Genomic DNA, 15,907 nt, shown 5'->3' on the forward strand with positions numbered 1-15,907 from the left:
AGACTTGACTGGCAGCCTGGAGATCTGGGCTCCAGACCAGGATCTGTCACTTTTCAGTTGCTTGAACTTGGTAAAACCGCTCTGCCTGCAGTTTCAGTTTCCCCAGCCCTGAAATGATGGGGTTGCTTGAGAGCCTCTCTCTTCAAAGTGTCTCAAGAACCAGTAGCAGCAGCATGGCCTGACAGCTTGTTAGAAATGCAGTCTTGGGCCCTTCCCCAGATCTACTGAATCTGAATCTGCATTTTTTTTTTTTTTTGAGACAGGATTCCACTCTGTCACGCCAGCTGGAGTGCAGTGGTGTGATCACGGCCCACTGCAGCCTCAACTACCCCAGGCTCAGGTGATCCTCCTGCCTGGGATTACAGGCCTCCCAAGTAGCTGGGATAACAGGCACATGCTAACTGGCCCAGTTAATTTTTGTATTTTTTTTTGTAGAGACTGGGTTTTAGCACATTGCCCATACTGGTCTCAAACTCCTGGACTCAAGTGATCTACCCACCTCGGCCTCCCAAAGTGCGGGGATTCGAAGCAGGAGCCATGATGAATCTGCATTTAAACAATATCCTTAAGTGATTTGCATACAATTGGAGAAGCATGGCTTCGTGGTTTTTAAGATGGCTTCAGGGCTCCTGTCGTCTAATTCTGTACTGTTAGGAGTCTCTGAGTGGTGTCCTCCTTGCAGATGCTCAGCTATTGGATAAAGCCTTGCCTGGGAGGGATTGCTCTACAATTTCCACATGCACTGGATAGGTGTCCCTTCTCAGTTCCAGTTCTTTTCTTCTTCTTTTTTTTTGAGATGGAGTCTTGCTTTGTCACCCAGGCTGGACTGCAGTGGTGTGATCTCAGCTCACTGCAACCTCCGCCTCCTGGGTTCAAGCGATTCTCTTGCCCCAGCCTCCCGAGTAGCTGGGACTACAGGCACCCGCCACCATGCCCAGCTAATTTTTATATTTTTAGTAGAGATGGGATTTCACTATGCTGGCCAGGATAGTCTTGATCTCTTGACCTCGTGATCTGCGCATCTCGGCCTCTCAAAGTGCTGGGATTACAGGTGTGAGCCACCATGCCCAGCTGAGTTCCAGTTCTTTAATGTGGTTGCTGGGTGGTCAATGACAAATTCCAGGAAATCTTCCTCTGTGGGCCTCCCTTTTTTTCCTGCAGGCTAAAGACTAGTAAGTAATCAGCAGGGACTGCATTTAATTCACCCCTTACTCCTATTATCACATTTATTGTATAGTCATTCTCACAAGTGGCATGGCCTCTAATTGAGTCGAACAAATGCTCTACATGGAGAACCATCATATATGTGTTTAACTGGCAGACTAACAGCCCAAGTGTGTGAGAAAGGTGTGGGAAATACCCTAGAGTGAGTGTGACATGTGAGGTCGGAGTCTGCTGCTTAGCCACTCTCAGCTCCTTCAGTCTCTCTTAGATGTGAACATACACTCTGGCCAGAGTGGGATCCTAGTTTTTAAGATTCGCAGATTTTTAACAATTTGGCTTCTACTAAATGAGAGCCAATGACTGCATTTGGTACCCAGCCAAAGAAAACAGAAAACGGTTCCACTTCTAGAATCAAAGCAAAACAACTATGCTGGACTCTTTAAGAGAAGTCATGTGACCTCCCACACAATGTCTTCCCAAGGAATTTTTCAGACTGGTTTTGATTACATGCAACTTTTCCTTCCCTGTGAATTTTAGAGCCCCAAGTAAGAGGCTCTGGCCCCTCACGGTGTATAGTCAGCTCAGGCACAGAGACTTCCAACTGGGAAGATGGAGAGGATTACAAGTGGTTGAGGAAGATTCTGAGTAGGAAAGAAATATTTCTTCTGAATTCCATAACAGCAATGCTCTTTTGTGATAGCTCATCAGGTTTCTGAGGCCAGCCCAATTCAGAGACGCTAGGCTGGTGGCAGAGCACAGAGATGCCAGAAGACTCCATGGTATCAGGATAACCTGTGCTCTGTGTTCTTTTTTTTTCTTTTTTTGAGACACAGTCTTGTTCTGTTCCCCAGGCTGGAGTGCAGTGGCAAGATCTCAGCTCACTGCCACCTCCACCTCCCGGGTTCAAATAATTCTCCTGCCTCAGCCTCCCCCAAATAATTGGGAGTACAGGCGCGCACCACCACACCTAGCTAATTTTTGTATTTTTAGTAGAGACGGGGTTTCATTATGTTGGTCAGGCTGGTCTCGATCTCTTGACCTCATGATTCACCTGCCTCAGCCTCCCAAAGTGTTGGGATTACAGGCGTGAGCCACTGCGCCCGGCCTTGCTGTCTTTAGCACATCGTGTTCTATGTGTTCCTTTCCTGGAGGCACCTGACTGAGGGTAGAATTCCAGGATTTGCACCAGGGCCAGTTAAACAGTTGGGAAGAGGATGTGCTAAAACTGTGAGAACTATCATGAAATCATGAAGACTCGGGAATACGTCCTGTTACATGAAAACAAAGGCCAAATCTACTTTATTGAGGTAACCACCTCACACCATGAAAGATCAGAGGCAGCTTATAAGAAACACATACACTCTAAGGGTGAAATATAAATAAAAATACATTAGACCGGGGAAATATAAATTAGTGAGGCAGTCAGGCTCCGGTGGATGACGAAGCCGAGCATATCTATCTGGTTAGCCTACCAGGCTTGACCCTCAGAGTTGCTGTCCTTGGGCTGTACTTGACCAGACATAACTTAAGATAAAAACAGTCCTGCTCTTAGGGTCATAAAATGAATGACACAAGGACAGTATAGCAGAGGCCTCGCCGGCTTGTCAGAAAAACGCGCAGGAGGTTAGTTGGTTAAAAGCTCAATATGAGCCACTGCATGGCGGGGCTGTGCAAACAAATGGGGCTGCATTAATAGGGCCCCGTGTGGCCCCCACCGAGGAGGAGAGAGTCCTCCCACACACAGCATTGGCTGTACATTCACGTTTGCAATCAACATGTTGGAATATGTCACCATGTGCCAACTGGACAGTATCAAAGGATAGATACAGTGGAGCCTTCCAGGAGCCCACACAGTCTGTCCAAAGAGCCAACGAGGAGAAACAGCAACAATACTGCTTGATATGTGCTCGCAGGAGATCCCATTTGGACTTTGGTGCTTGTGCTTGGTTCTCAGTGTTTTGACACTGACACCAGGACATTGACAAGAAGAACTGCAGAGGATGAGACTTCTCTTTTGGTGTCTAAGCCCCCTGCAGAGCTGCTGCCATAACTTGATAGCTACTCAGGCCCTTCATAGACAGCTGAGACAGCAGCAACAGTGTCAGGTCTGGTGCAGGGATGCTGGGCTCCTGATGGAGCCTGGAACCTGCCAGAAGCCTGGCATCACGGCCATTCTTGGGCATCCTTGTGAATACTTTAAAAGCCTCAGCATTGCAGCTTCTTGTTCCTCCTGGATGCTGTTAAAGGGTGTGCTGTAAAGAGAGCGCATCTCCTTGAACTGATTCTCCTTCATCAGATGGGACCTGTGTGGAACAAACGAAGATAAAACAGATCAGTCCCCACCCCAAATCCATCAATTTCAAGCCTGCGTGTGGTGAAACCAGCATGGTCTTTGGAGTTGCCAGACTTAGGTTTGAATGCTAGAGCTGCCTCTCTATGACAGTTATCGTGGGCTAGCCCTGAAACGATGTGAGACTGTTTCCTTTGCCTGCAAAATGGGCATTTGAATTTCTAACTCACAGAGTTGTAAGCACTGAATGAGATCATGAAAGTAAGTGATTGGCTTAATACATATCAAGATTCTCATCAAATCTTAGTTCCCTCTCCTTACCCTTCCTTGCAGGCAAAGCTGATGCCTACCTCTCTCTGGTCTCTGAATTCTGTCTGCCACCTCCACCTTGGATGTGATCACAAGTTCATCTTCGTCTGTCACTTCAGCATCCTCTTTTCCTCCCTACTGGCTTTCTCTCCTCCACTTACCATCTTGCTCAATTCTCCATATCCCTTCTCTAAAAATTCGCACCTTAGCAGTTATGCCAGCAGATGACTGCCCTGCCCTCTTAATCTCATCACCAAATACTTTGAAGATGAATCTGTGCTCACTCCTCACACATCTTCAGCCACCTCATAAGAAGCATCATCTGATTCCTGTCCCCACCATTTTTTTTTTTTTGAGAGGGAGTTTTACTCTTGTTGCCCAGGCTGCAGTGTAATGGTACGATCTCAGCTCATGGCAACCTCCGCCTCCCAGGCTCAAGCGATTCTCCTGCCTCAGCCTCCTGAGTAGCTGAGATTATAGGCATGCACCCAGCTAATTTTGTATTGTTAGTAGGGACAGGGTTTCTCCATGTTGGTCAGGCTGGTCTTGAACTCCCGACCTCAGGTGGTGCACCTGCCACGGCCTCCCACAGTTCTGGGATTACAGGTGCGAGTCACCATGCCCTGTCTGGTCCCCACCATTTACTGAGAAAGACACATTGCTGTGTCTGTCTAACTGCCTCTCCTCAGGCTTCAGCCTTTTTTGAGGGCTTTGAAGCATTCGATGGGAAGTTCCCCTCACTCTTGATAACGCATCCTTCTTTGTCCTCTTTGCCATTGGCATAATGCCTCTTCCTTATTATTACCGGGAACTTTCATTTGGGCTCTTCCATCTGCCTTCATTTTCCCGTTCTCCACATGCAGGCATGGCTCAAGGTTCTGCCCTGGCTCCCATAGGAAGCATACGTGGCTAGGCCAGGGGCTGGCATATGTTTTCTGTCAAGGGCCAGGTAGTAAATGTCATAGGCTCTAAAGGTCACATGGTCTCTGTTACCCCTGCTCGACCCTGCCGCTATAGCATGAAACAGCCGTAGATAACATGTGAGTGAATGAGCCAGGCTGTGCTCCAATGAAACTCTACAAAAACAGGAGGTTGGCTGTAGTTGCCAATCCCCGGTCTTGTGGAAAGAGCATAAACATTAGGATCAGATATGCCCAGTTTCACAATCTGGCTCTGTCACTGCCTAGATCCATTACAATGGGCAAGTTACTTAGCCTCCATACATCTTATCCATTTTTTGTTTTTTTTTTGAGACAAGAGTTTCACTCTTGTTGCCCAGGCTGGAGTGCAATGGCATAATCTCAGCTTACTGCAACCTTTGCCTCCCGGGTTCAAGCAATTCTCCTCCTCAGCCCCCAAGTATCTGGGATTATAGGCATGCGCCACCATGCCCAGCTAATTTTGTATTTTTAGTAGAGACGGGCTTTCTCCATGTTGGTCAGGCTGGTCTGGGACTCTGGACCTCAGGTGATCCACCCGCGTCAGCCTCCCAAAGTGCTGGGATTACTGGCATGAGCCACCGAGCCTGGCCTCCTTATTCTTATCTGTATGAGGGGAATAATGATGATGATGATGATGATGATGATAATAATAATAATACTTTCCTCAGGCCTTGTTGATAGGGTGAAATTGGGTAATGTGCCACCCTAGGGCCTGGTTCAGTGAATCTTAGTATTCTTTTCTCCTTTCTTCCTTCTTTCCTTCCTTCTTCCTTCCTTCCTTCCTTCCCTTTCTCACTCTCCCAATCCCTTTTCTCTCCTCCTGCTTACCCTCTGCAGCCTCATCCACAGTCGTCTCCACCCCTTACCTCCCTCTCCACACCTGATTTCTCTTTTGAGTTTCAAATCTGCAGAGTCAATGCCAATTATGTAGTTCTGCTCATACACCATTTGCATATCAAACTCTGCATGTTCAAAAGAAAATGCATCTTTTAAAATTATACTTTAAGTTCTGGGGTACATGTGCAGGTTGTGCAGGATTGTGACATAGGTACACACATGCCATGGTGGTTTGCTGTCTCCATCCCCCATCATCTACATTAGGGATTTCTCCTACTGTTAGCCCTCCCCAATCCCCCGACCCTGTGCTATCCCTCTCCTAGGCCCCCCACCCCCTGACAGGCCCGAGTGTATGTTCCCCTCCCTGTGTCCATGTGTTCTCATGGTTCAACACCCACTTATGAGTGAGAACATGCGGTGTTTGGTTTTCTGTTCTTGTGTCAGTTTGCGGAGAATGATGGTTTCCAGCTTCATCCATGTCCCTGCAAAGGACATGAACTCATCCTTTTTGTGGCTGCATAGTATTCCATGGTGTACATGTGCCACATTTTCTTTATCCAGTCTATCATGGATGGGCAAAATGCATTATTTTAAACAAACTCATGCCTTCTCCTGACCTCCCTCATTCAATGCCCCAGGGGTGCTTTTTGCAATGCCACCCCGACCTGCTGTAGAACAGGACAGGCTGTCCTCCACTCACGCAGTCTCTCTGCTCTTCTCCTCTCCCCTCTGTGGCCATCACTTCAGCTCGAGCCCTTTTATTACCTGCCACCTGAGCTTACTGAATGGCCTCGCTGTCTCACTGTTGCTTCGCTTTCACCCATTCTGCACACGATGCTGAGTTACCCTTCCACAGGCAAAGCTTGATCATGCCTTTCTCTAGTATGTAAAGCCATTGAAGGCTCCTCCCTCCTCACCCAGTGTCAGCATCCTCGCCTGGTGTTCAAAGTCCTGCACAGTCATCATTGAAGACCCCATCCCAAAAGGAAATGTGCCCGCTTAGCTTTTCCTGAATGCCCTAATTCTTCTGTTTCTGCAGTCCTTCCTTTTGCCTGTACTGCCTCCCTACCCACCGCCCACTGCCGCTGTCCCTGTGCCATCTCTGCTTATCACATTCTTACCTGTTCCTCAGGAGCCCGGCCAGAACTGCACACTGCATGCTTCCACCCAGCCAGGAGGCTCTGTGCCTCCTTTCTCTTTTCAGAGCCCTGGCAAGACTATGCTTATCTCCCACAATGCATTTTCCCATGTAGACTTTGTAAAGTATCATGCACATGCTTTATCTCTCCCCTTAGATTAAAAATCCCTGTAGATATTAGAAAAATGTTTGCTCCTCCACGGAGCCCTGGCACCGCATCTGCAAGGGGCCAGGAGGTGAGGAGGTGAGGAAGGCTTTTTACCGGGCTCACCTTTGAGCTGACTTGGCAGCTCCACTGGCCTCCTCCATGGGCAGTGGGGAGAGGCTGCCTGTTGGAAAAAATCGAAGTGGAGGAACAAGTTTCATTTTCCAAGGCTCAAGGCTGTGAGCCTTCCATGCCTTTTGGCTTTGGTTGGTGTAGGAGTGGGTGTGTTTGTGTTTGTTTCTGTGAGTGCGTGTTTCCAGGTGTGTGGTAGGTGTGAGCATGTGGAGTGTGTTTGTGTGTGCATGAACACACGTGCAGTAGAGGAGGGACGTGTGTGTATGTGTGAGGTGTTAGTGTGTGTGTATTGTTTGGGCGTGTAGTCTTGGACCCTCTATTATAAAAGGACAAGAGTTTTTATCTGACTTTGCCTGGGGCTTATCTTTATCTGCAGGAAATGATTAGGAAGTGGAAAATGGAGCAAAAAAAAAATCTGAAAATACGGCAACCAAGAAATGGCAGCCAGTCTCTCTTGGAGCACAGTTGGGCTATAAAAATAAGCCACTCACCCTGAAACGTCTTAGGGGGGCCTTTGAGGCTTAGCCACCAGCCACCCTGCCCTCTGTCTTTGGGGAAACATGCAGGCTGTGTGGGCAGAGGGCTTGTCCTGACCAGGCATGGGACCTCTTCATCTCTGGGGCAGGGTGGGAGCAGGTTCTATCAACCTCATTTTTTTTTTTTTTTTTTTGAGATGGAGTCTCGCTCTGCTGTTCAGGCTGGAGTCCAGTGGCGCAATCTCGGCTCACCGCAACCTCCGCCTCCCAGGTTCAAGCAATTCTCTTGCCTCAGCCTCTCAAGTAGCTGGGACTACAGGCACGCACCACAATGCCCAGCTATCTTTTGTATTTTTAGTAGAGACGGGGTTTCAGTATGTTGGCCAGGCTGGTCTTGAGCTCCTGGCCTCAAGTGATCCTCTGGCCTTGGCCTCCAAAAGTGCTGGGATTACAGGTGTGAGTCACCACACCCAGCCTCAACTTCATCTTAGAGAGCCTCTGAAGGCTGAGCTGGGAATGTTGGCATCAGCTCTGAATCCAGGGAGCCCACATTCTTTCCTTTTACCCCACTCTGAGAATGAGAGAGCTGGCGAAGCCAGTTACAATCTACCCGTAAATCGTGAATATGTCTGGTGTTGACATGCAGGCCAAAGGTCATAGACTGTAAGGGAACTGAGATGAGTTGTTTTTCCAAAATTTTTTGGCATCAGAAGCTTGCATTCATATAAAGCCTTACGTGCCAGTTTAATGTGCAAAGCTGCTGAGAACACCGCTGTTCCGGGTAAAATGTGTGTTGTGGATGGGTAGGGCTGCCGGACTCCTGTCTCCTCCTTCTGCCCCTCACCACAGCCCCAAACCCCTCCCAGGAACATCGGCAAAGCGCAGTTCGAAACCTCCATTGGAAACCACATCTCTTGTTCTACAGGGAAGTAAAATGACTCGCCCAAGGCCATGGGGGGAGGAGGGTTGGGCAGCTTCATAAGTGAGCAGCCTCCCCAACATCAGGTCTCAGCACACATGAATCTGTCACTCTGGGCCATCCCTGAAATGTGGCAGGGGATGGTGGTTCAACAAAGAATACAACAAAGAACTTCTTTTTCTTTTTTTCGAGACGAAGTCTCACTCTGTCACAAGCTGTAATCTCAGTTCACTGCAACCTCCACCTCCCGGGTTCAAGTGATTCTCCTGCCTTGGTCTCCCAAGTAGTTGGGACTACAGGCATGCACCACTATGCTGATTTTTATATTTTTAGTAGAGACGGAGTTTCACCACGTTGGCCAGGATGGTCTCAATCTCTTAACCTTGTGATTTGCCCACCTCGGCCTCCCAAAGTGCTGGGATTACAGGCATGAGCCACCGTGCCTGGCCCCAATAAAGAACCTCTGGCAACTTTTGAAGGCCCTTTGAACCAGGACAAAACCCTGGCATTCTGGAGCAGCATCTAGTCTCATACCTATTGAAACATCCTAATGCTGTACACTGCCATTAGGATTGATCCTAACGCTTCAAGGGGTGTCTACCTTGGAGGGAGACCACACCCTCTGTAATGTGCTGGCTACCTGCATCGTGACTGGCGCTTGATTTAGTCATTACTTGCATTGTGCCGAACAAATATTAATCCACCTAATCTGTGCACCCTCTTTATGACGTAGTGGCTATTATTAGCACCATCTTCATTTTACATATTTGGAACAGTGGGGCATAGAGAGGAGAAGGAATTTGCCCGTCACGTTGCTAGAAAGAAGTAAAACTGGACTCAAGCCAGGCAGTCTGGGTATTGCCCATGCTCTTCAATGCTGGGCTGTTGAACTTCTGTTCAGTGAGGAAAGGTGTGCAGGGCACGGAGCCGCACACTGGGGACTCTGTGTTGTTTGGCCACTTGTCTTGACTCCCGAAATGGGTTTCAACTGGTGATAATCCTAACCATAATAACCTACACTGTGGTCAGGGTGGTCTTTTGGAAACATAGGTCTACTATGTTAAGCCCCTACCTCTGCTTACACCTCTTCAATGGATTCTTATTGTTCTTAAACTAATGACCAAAATCCTTCAGAGGACCCTCAAGACTGTGGCAGATCTGGCCTCTGCAGACCACAGGGCCCTAACCCTCTCTGACATTTGCTCTCTGCCCTTCAATCTCCCCATCATCTTTTATTTCCTGTTCCGGGATCTTTGCCCAAGACTTTGTCTCGCCCTGAAAGACTTTCCACTTACCTCCCATGCTTCCTTTGGTGTTCAACCTAACATCACCTCCTCCAGGAAGCCTTCCCTGACTCCACCTTCTGGGTCAGTTTCTCTATTGAGTATCTCGTGGGAGAATGCTCCTCACCTTCCTAGCACAAGCTGACTTTGTTATTGTAGTTCTGTCAGTGTGACTCTTTAGTGAATGTCTATCTTTCTCACCCAATGGTAAACTCCCTAAAAGTAGAGCCCCCATGTCTTGTGTCTCTCTTTTTTTTTTTTTTTAAATTGAGGCGGGTGTCAGTGTGCTGCCCAGGCTGGAGTACAGTGGTATAATCTCAGCTCACTGCAACCTCCACCTTCTGGGCTCCAGCAATCCTCCTGCCTAGGCCTTCTGAATAGCTGGAATTATAGGCACGCATCACCATGTGCGGGTAACTTTTTGTATTTTTGGTGGAGATGGAGTTTCACCATGTTACCCAGGCTGGTCTTGAACTTGTGACCTCAAGTGTTCTGCCTGTCTTGGCTTCCCAAAGGGCTGGGATCACAGGCATGAGCCGCTCTGCCTGGCCCGTGTGTCTCATGTCGTATCCCCAGTGTCTTGCACAGTGCCTTACGCATTCCTACGTACCAGCATGCAAATCGGGGGTCTCTTTTTGCTTTGAAGCTTTGTGATGCAAAGTGTGAATTAACCTGCACCACTGCCAAGTTGAGAGACACCAAGGTACTTCACATTTGGACTCTGGGTCAGTTAACTCATCCCAGATTGTGTGTTTTGTATGCTTGATGTCTGTAAGAACCATATCAAGTGTGGAGCCTTTCCCTGCCTCATCTCTTTTTGAACCTTACAGCAGTAAGGGCCAGGGATATTCTCTTCATCTTACAGATGAGAATCCCGGGCTTAGAGTGTGCTATCTGGCCATCACCACCAAGGTAGCAAGTGTTGAGGATCAGAGTGGGACTGACTTCTCGTCTCTTTCTACATCATTTACTAGATATGGGCTTACCTTACTCTACTGAGACCTCTTCAGTTTGCTGCTCTTTTCTCTGAGTTCTGAGAGTCAGATGTAATCTCCCAGAGAAAACACAATTATTATTTCCTTCTTCCAACTCAGCAACGACCTTTGCTCTTAAGTTTGCTAAGGGAGTAAGAACCTGTATGCAGGTTGGGCCCACCTGGGGAGGAGGGTATGGCTGCCCAGTGAACCAGGCCCTGACTTCAGTCCCCTGGGGAGAGCTGTCCATCTCTAATTCAGGGTTGTAAGGACCAGACCACTCTACCTTTGGGACTCTGTCTTGATGTGAAAAATCTTACAGCTATCTGCCTCTTTGGCTACATGCAATAGACTGAGCTGTGACGTGCAAGTCAGCTGACAAAATCCATGAAGCCCAAGGCTCCTGACTTCTGGGTCTTGGGGGCTGGCTGGGCACGTGTGTTGTCTGTGCGTGAGACTGAGGGTGGGGTGGGAGCAATGCAGCCAGAGGAGGTGCCCTCAGCGGGCATGGAGGGAAATAGTCCCTACCCGCCTTCACGGATCCCATCTGGGCAGGTGCAGGGAGGAAGTGAGTGAGAGGGACCGTTCTGGGTGGTTCTTCTCTGTTTGCTTTTACCGCAGCTCAGTTCACACCCCTTCATGCATGGCAAGGGCACAAGAGCCACTGGGGAACTTTCCATCCTCTCCTGACTTTTCTCCCCAGCAGGGCTTCTCCCTAACAGAGAACACAGATGGGGTCTTTTTTACCCCAAGTTCCCAGCTAAAGGGATAACTTCCCATTCTGCCTGGAAGGCAGGATTATTCGTGGCATATCAGAGGTGGAAGGGGCTGTGGAGACTTTCTTTCCAGACTAGGTAAGGAAAAAGGACCCAGAGGAGAAAACCCCTGCCCCACGTCCTCTTGGCTGGTCCACCCAGCGGGATGGGAGGCCAGGGTCCCAGGATCCCTAGTTGGGAGTGCAGTGTCCCGCTCTTGCTCATGCAGCCTCAGGAGGCCTGGCTGTGCCCTGCTTATCCAGGCCTCTCTGGCCACCCTGTCAGGTAGGTCTTGTGTGCACTCACCTGGTCCTGGTGGGACTTGCTAGGTAGAAGCTGCAAGGTGTTGGTGCCCAAGAGCCCGAGGTTCACAGACATGTCTGTATACAGCACCTGTGTCTCTCCTCCTCTTCCCATGGCCAAACTACAGGTCCAGCTTCTCAGGGGACACCTCAATGTTGCAGGAATACCAGATGATCCAGAGCAGAAGGCTGAAAGCCAGGATCAGGGCCCCTGTGTAGACAAGGAAGTCCCAGTAACTCAGGGAGGCCAAGATTCCCAGAAGCAAAAGGACAAGGCCGACTGCATCGAGCAGGATGGCGAGGACAAGGAAGAGCGCACAGCGCCCAGGATGACATCTTCCCCACAGATTCCCCAGGAGCATTGCCCGGGAGGAGCGGGAGGAGCCCAGCTGCACTCCTGGGGGTGATTTGCATGGGAGGGTGGCAGTCCTGCCTGCTGCTGCCTTCTCTGCCTGCTGGGTGTGCTGGGTGTGAGCAAATGAGCGAGCCAGCGCGTCTTGGAGCCACAAGGAAGTACACGTTGGTTTACCTTTATGAGCACGGCAGCCAGTGGGGCAGGATATTTCTTAACTGTTTCATGGCTCAGGAATGATCTGGACCCAAACAATCTGACATCACTGTTAATTGGGCTGCTCATTGCTGGAACCAACAATCCACGTGGCAGAGGAGTCAAGAGTGCCCTTGGATAAATTTGCCAAGTCAGGGGTCCTGTGATTCTGGGGGAGGGACTGTTCTGTGCCTTGTTCTCTAACCTGGGAGCCAGAGAGCCTGAGTGTCCTGTTTCTGAGACACAGCTCCTTCATCTAATAAGGTGGGGTGGGGTGGTGGGGTCTCCATTTCTCTTCATGTGTCTGCCCTACTCTCTTCCTTGCTGGGAACTCTTTTATGTAAAGGACATAGACAAGAGTTTGTAACATCAATCGATTTTGAAGTGTTATTGTTAAGAATGGGTCCGTGTTAGCAAGAGAAGGTTTGCCTTCTTGTAGGGTCTTCACTGTGCAGACAGAAGGATCTGAGGTTTCTAGGATAATGGACAGGAAGGATAAGGGCAGGAAAGGGGCAGAGATGGAAAAGACAGAGTGGACAGAGGGGCTAGAGAGAGGACAACAGGGTGAGAAGAAATTTCTGGCCTCTTCCTACAGTGGATTCTGTGTGGCTCAAAAGGCAACACCCAGGCAGAAGTCAAGGGATGTTTCCCGGAACTGTTGCCTTCATGTTTTCTACATGGACTCACTTTACGTAAGTTTTCTCTGTCCTAATAGACGGCACCTGTAACCCCTTCCAGACACTGCCTGCATCCCTTCAGTATGGAACGGAACATCTTATCCTCGTGGCTGCTCACAGGGAGTGTGGGGGCGAACATCAAATGAGGAAAATGCAGTGGCTGCCCTTGGCTGGGTTTTAGACAGCCACCCTCTGTCCCTGATTTACCGGGGGCCTCAAACAAGGCACCAAACCTCTCTGGGCCTCAGTTTCCCCAGATAAATGAGGAAAATAATTTTCACTCTCACTTTTGCTTTCCCCAAAGGGTGAGAATAAGTAGGTAGATCCAATTTCTTTTTTCTTTTCTTTCTTTCTTCCTTTTTTTTTGAGATGGAATTTCACTCTTGTCGCCCAGGCTGGAGTTATAATGGCGTGATCTCAGCTCACTGCATCCTCTGCCTTCCAAGTTCAAGCGATGCTCCTGCCTCAGCCTCCCGAGTAGCTGGAATGACAGGCATGCGCCACCATGCCTGACTAATTTTTGTATTTGTAGTAGAGATGGCGTTTCAAACGCTCTTGGCCAGGCTGGTCTCGAACGCCTGACCTCAGGTGATCCTCCTGCCTTGGCCTCCCAAAGTGCTGGGATTACTGGCATGAGCCACCATGCCTGGCTTTCATTTTCTATGTGTAAAATAAGCCAGAGTGAGAGTGAAACTTTGAGGAAATCTTTTGGGGAAGGTGGCAGGGGATGACCCAAACTGTAGCTCTTAGGATCTGAAACTCCACGAGACTTGAGCCAAAGTAGGTGAACACTCTGGAGCATCTCAAAATCAGAAGCGCTGAGGCCAATCTCCCTCCCAGTACTTGCCTCCTGTCCTACTAGGTCCTCGGAAGGGGCCAGGTACCTACAGGAACACCTCCCATTGCTGGGGAAGCTATAACTCTTTCAATGTATTTTCTCAGTGTTGAGTAGGAGAGAGTCTCTTGGGACAAAGTATTGATGGACAGCAATGGCCTTTCCCCAGGGCCAGGATGAGCACTCCTGCTGTGTTTATGCAGGGCCGGGCTGATGAGTTCTGGTCTAGCCATATACAGCTTCCCAGGTGCCTTTTTAGAGTCCTGTGTGTGCGGCTGTAGTCCACCATAACCAAAAATTTAGCACTAAGATTTCTGCATGCTGGAGAATCCCTTGGTTCTGGGTCAATCTGGATGGTTGGTTAATGTAGTCTCCTCTAATGTGCTGGGTCAGAGAAGCAGATAACAAAGAAATCTTCCCCCTCTACCCCACTTCAGGTCAGCCTCACTTGATGCAGGCATTGAAATGTCTGATTCCTTAGGTTCTGATCTACTCAAGATTTTCAGTACCGTTGTCTCTCGATATCTATGGGGGATTGGCTCCAGGACCCCGTGGATACCAGAATCCACGGATGCTCAAGTTCCTTATATAGAATCTATGCGCAGCTGTGTGCAGTGACGCAAGCCTGTAATCCCAGAGCTTTGAGAGGCCAGGGAAGGCAGATTGCTGGAGCTCAGGAGTTTGAGACCAGCCTGGCCAAGATAAGGATATCCTGTCTCCACAAGAAACGCAAAAATTGGCCAGGTGTGGTGGTGCATGCCTGTAGTTCTAGCTACTCAGGAGGCTGAGGCAAGAGGATTGCTTGTGCCCAGGAGGTCAAGGCTGCAGCAATGAGCCATGATTATGCCACTGCACTTCAGCATGGGAGACAGAGTGAGTGAGAGCCTGTCTCAAACAAAACAAAACAGGCAAACAAACAAACAAAAAAAAGGAAAAAAACCCTACCCACACCCTCCATATGCTTTAAATTACCTCTAGATGACTTACAATACCTAATACAATGTAAATGCTATGTAAATAGTTGTTATACTGTATTTTTAGTCATGTTTTTATTGTTGTATTATTCTTTATATTTGTAGTTTTTCTGAATATTTTAGGTTCATGGTTGGTTGAATCTGCAGTTACGGAACCCCCAGATACAGAGGAGAGGGCTGACTGTATTACTATTTTTCCACATGCAAACATGCTTACATACATGTTTCCTGCTAAAATACCATGCCATATTTAAGAGCAAGAGGGATAAAAATGAAACCACCAGCTATTTCAGCATCCAGAGCTAATTAGCATGAACTCCTTGGGATACATCCAGCAGGAGCATAAACATGTCCTTTCTTCCTTACATAAATGGACTGCATTGTACTTTCAGTTCTGCAGTCTGCATTCCCTCTCATGATACCTGGCCAATCTGGCAAATCGCTAAGCATGGCCCCCTCCAGGTGACTGGCCAGGCTGTGAGGAGCCCCTCCACCTGTGCCCCCCTGTGTCTTTCTTACTCTTGTTTCCTGGAGTTAACGCTCCTGTGTGTTGAGGCAGCCTCGGTATTTGCACAGCTGGGAGAGACCAACTGGGATGTTTGATGCAAAGCCAGGTGAGTCTGGAACCCTGGAGGTGGGCAGGCTAAAAAGAAAAGAAGGGAGACAAAAGTGAGTAGGGAGGGTGGTTCCAAGTGTGGGAGCCAGAAACTGGCTGGGCGGAAGCAGGCGGGGACAAGGGGCAGGTGATCAGAGAGCAGTTTACTGCACCCCCGTTAGCAAGAAGGACACTGTCACCCTCTTCTTCCCATGGGGATCCTCTGAGACTCACTTGCTGAGGCTGGATCCACGGTTGGAAATAGCTGCATAGTTTGTCAGGGCTGCTGTAACAAAGCACCACTGCCAGGGTGGTTTGAACAACAGAAAGGGATTGTCTCCCAATTCTGGAGCCTGGAAGTCTGAGATCAGGGCTGGTTCCCTTGAGGGCTGTGAGGGAGAATGGGCTCCAGGCCTTGGCCCTTGCTTGGGGTGGTTTGCTGGCCATCTTTGACGTTCCTTGCCTTGTAGATGTGCGCACGTCCCTGTGCACATATCTGTGTCCACATTTCCCTTGTTATAAGAAACTCCATCCTACTCCAGTATGAACTCATCCTGACTAATTACCTCTGCAAAGATCCTGCTTCCAAATAAACTCCCATTCTGAGTTAC

General features: G+C 48.9%; 1 protein-coding gene across 1 annotated transcript; it reads right to left on the bottom strand.

Annotated features, from left to right (window-relative positions):
• Window positions 1–2,435: 2,435 nt before the first annotated feature.
• TMEM238L (transmembrane protein 238 like) lies at window positions 2,436–12,175 on the bottom strand. Its single transcript, XM_054255852.2, has 2 exons — window positions 11,673–12,175; window positions 2,436–3,467 (listed from the first exon to the last, which is right to left on the bottom strand). Exon 1 carries the CDS (start codon window positions 12,028–12,030, stop codon window positions 11,791–11,793), a length of 240 nt encoding a protein of 79 aa, XP_054111827.1. The 5' UTR covers window positions 12,031–12,175; the 3' UTR covers window positions 2,436–3,467; window positions 11,673–11,790.
• Between the last annotated feature and the right edge of the window lie 3,732 nt (window positions 12,176–15,907).

Source organism: Callithrix jacchus, chromosome 5, assembly GCF_049354715.1.
Source record: "Callithrix jacchus isolate 240 chromosome 5, calJac240_pri, whole genome shotgun sequence".
Classification (NCBI taxonomy): Eukaryota; Metazoa; Chordata; class Mammalia; order Primates; family Cebidae; genus Callithrix; species Callithrix jacchus.

Coding starts and splice junctions, on each gene's coding strand:
- TMEM238L (XM_054255852.2), bottom strand. CDS start 12,030: ATGCTCCTGGGGAATCTGTGGGGAAGATGTCATCCTGGGCGCTGTGCG.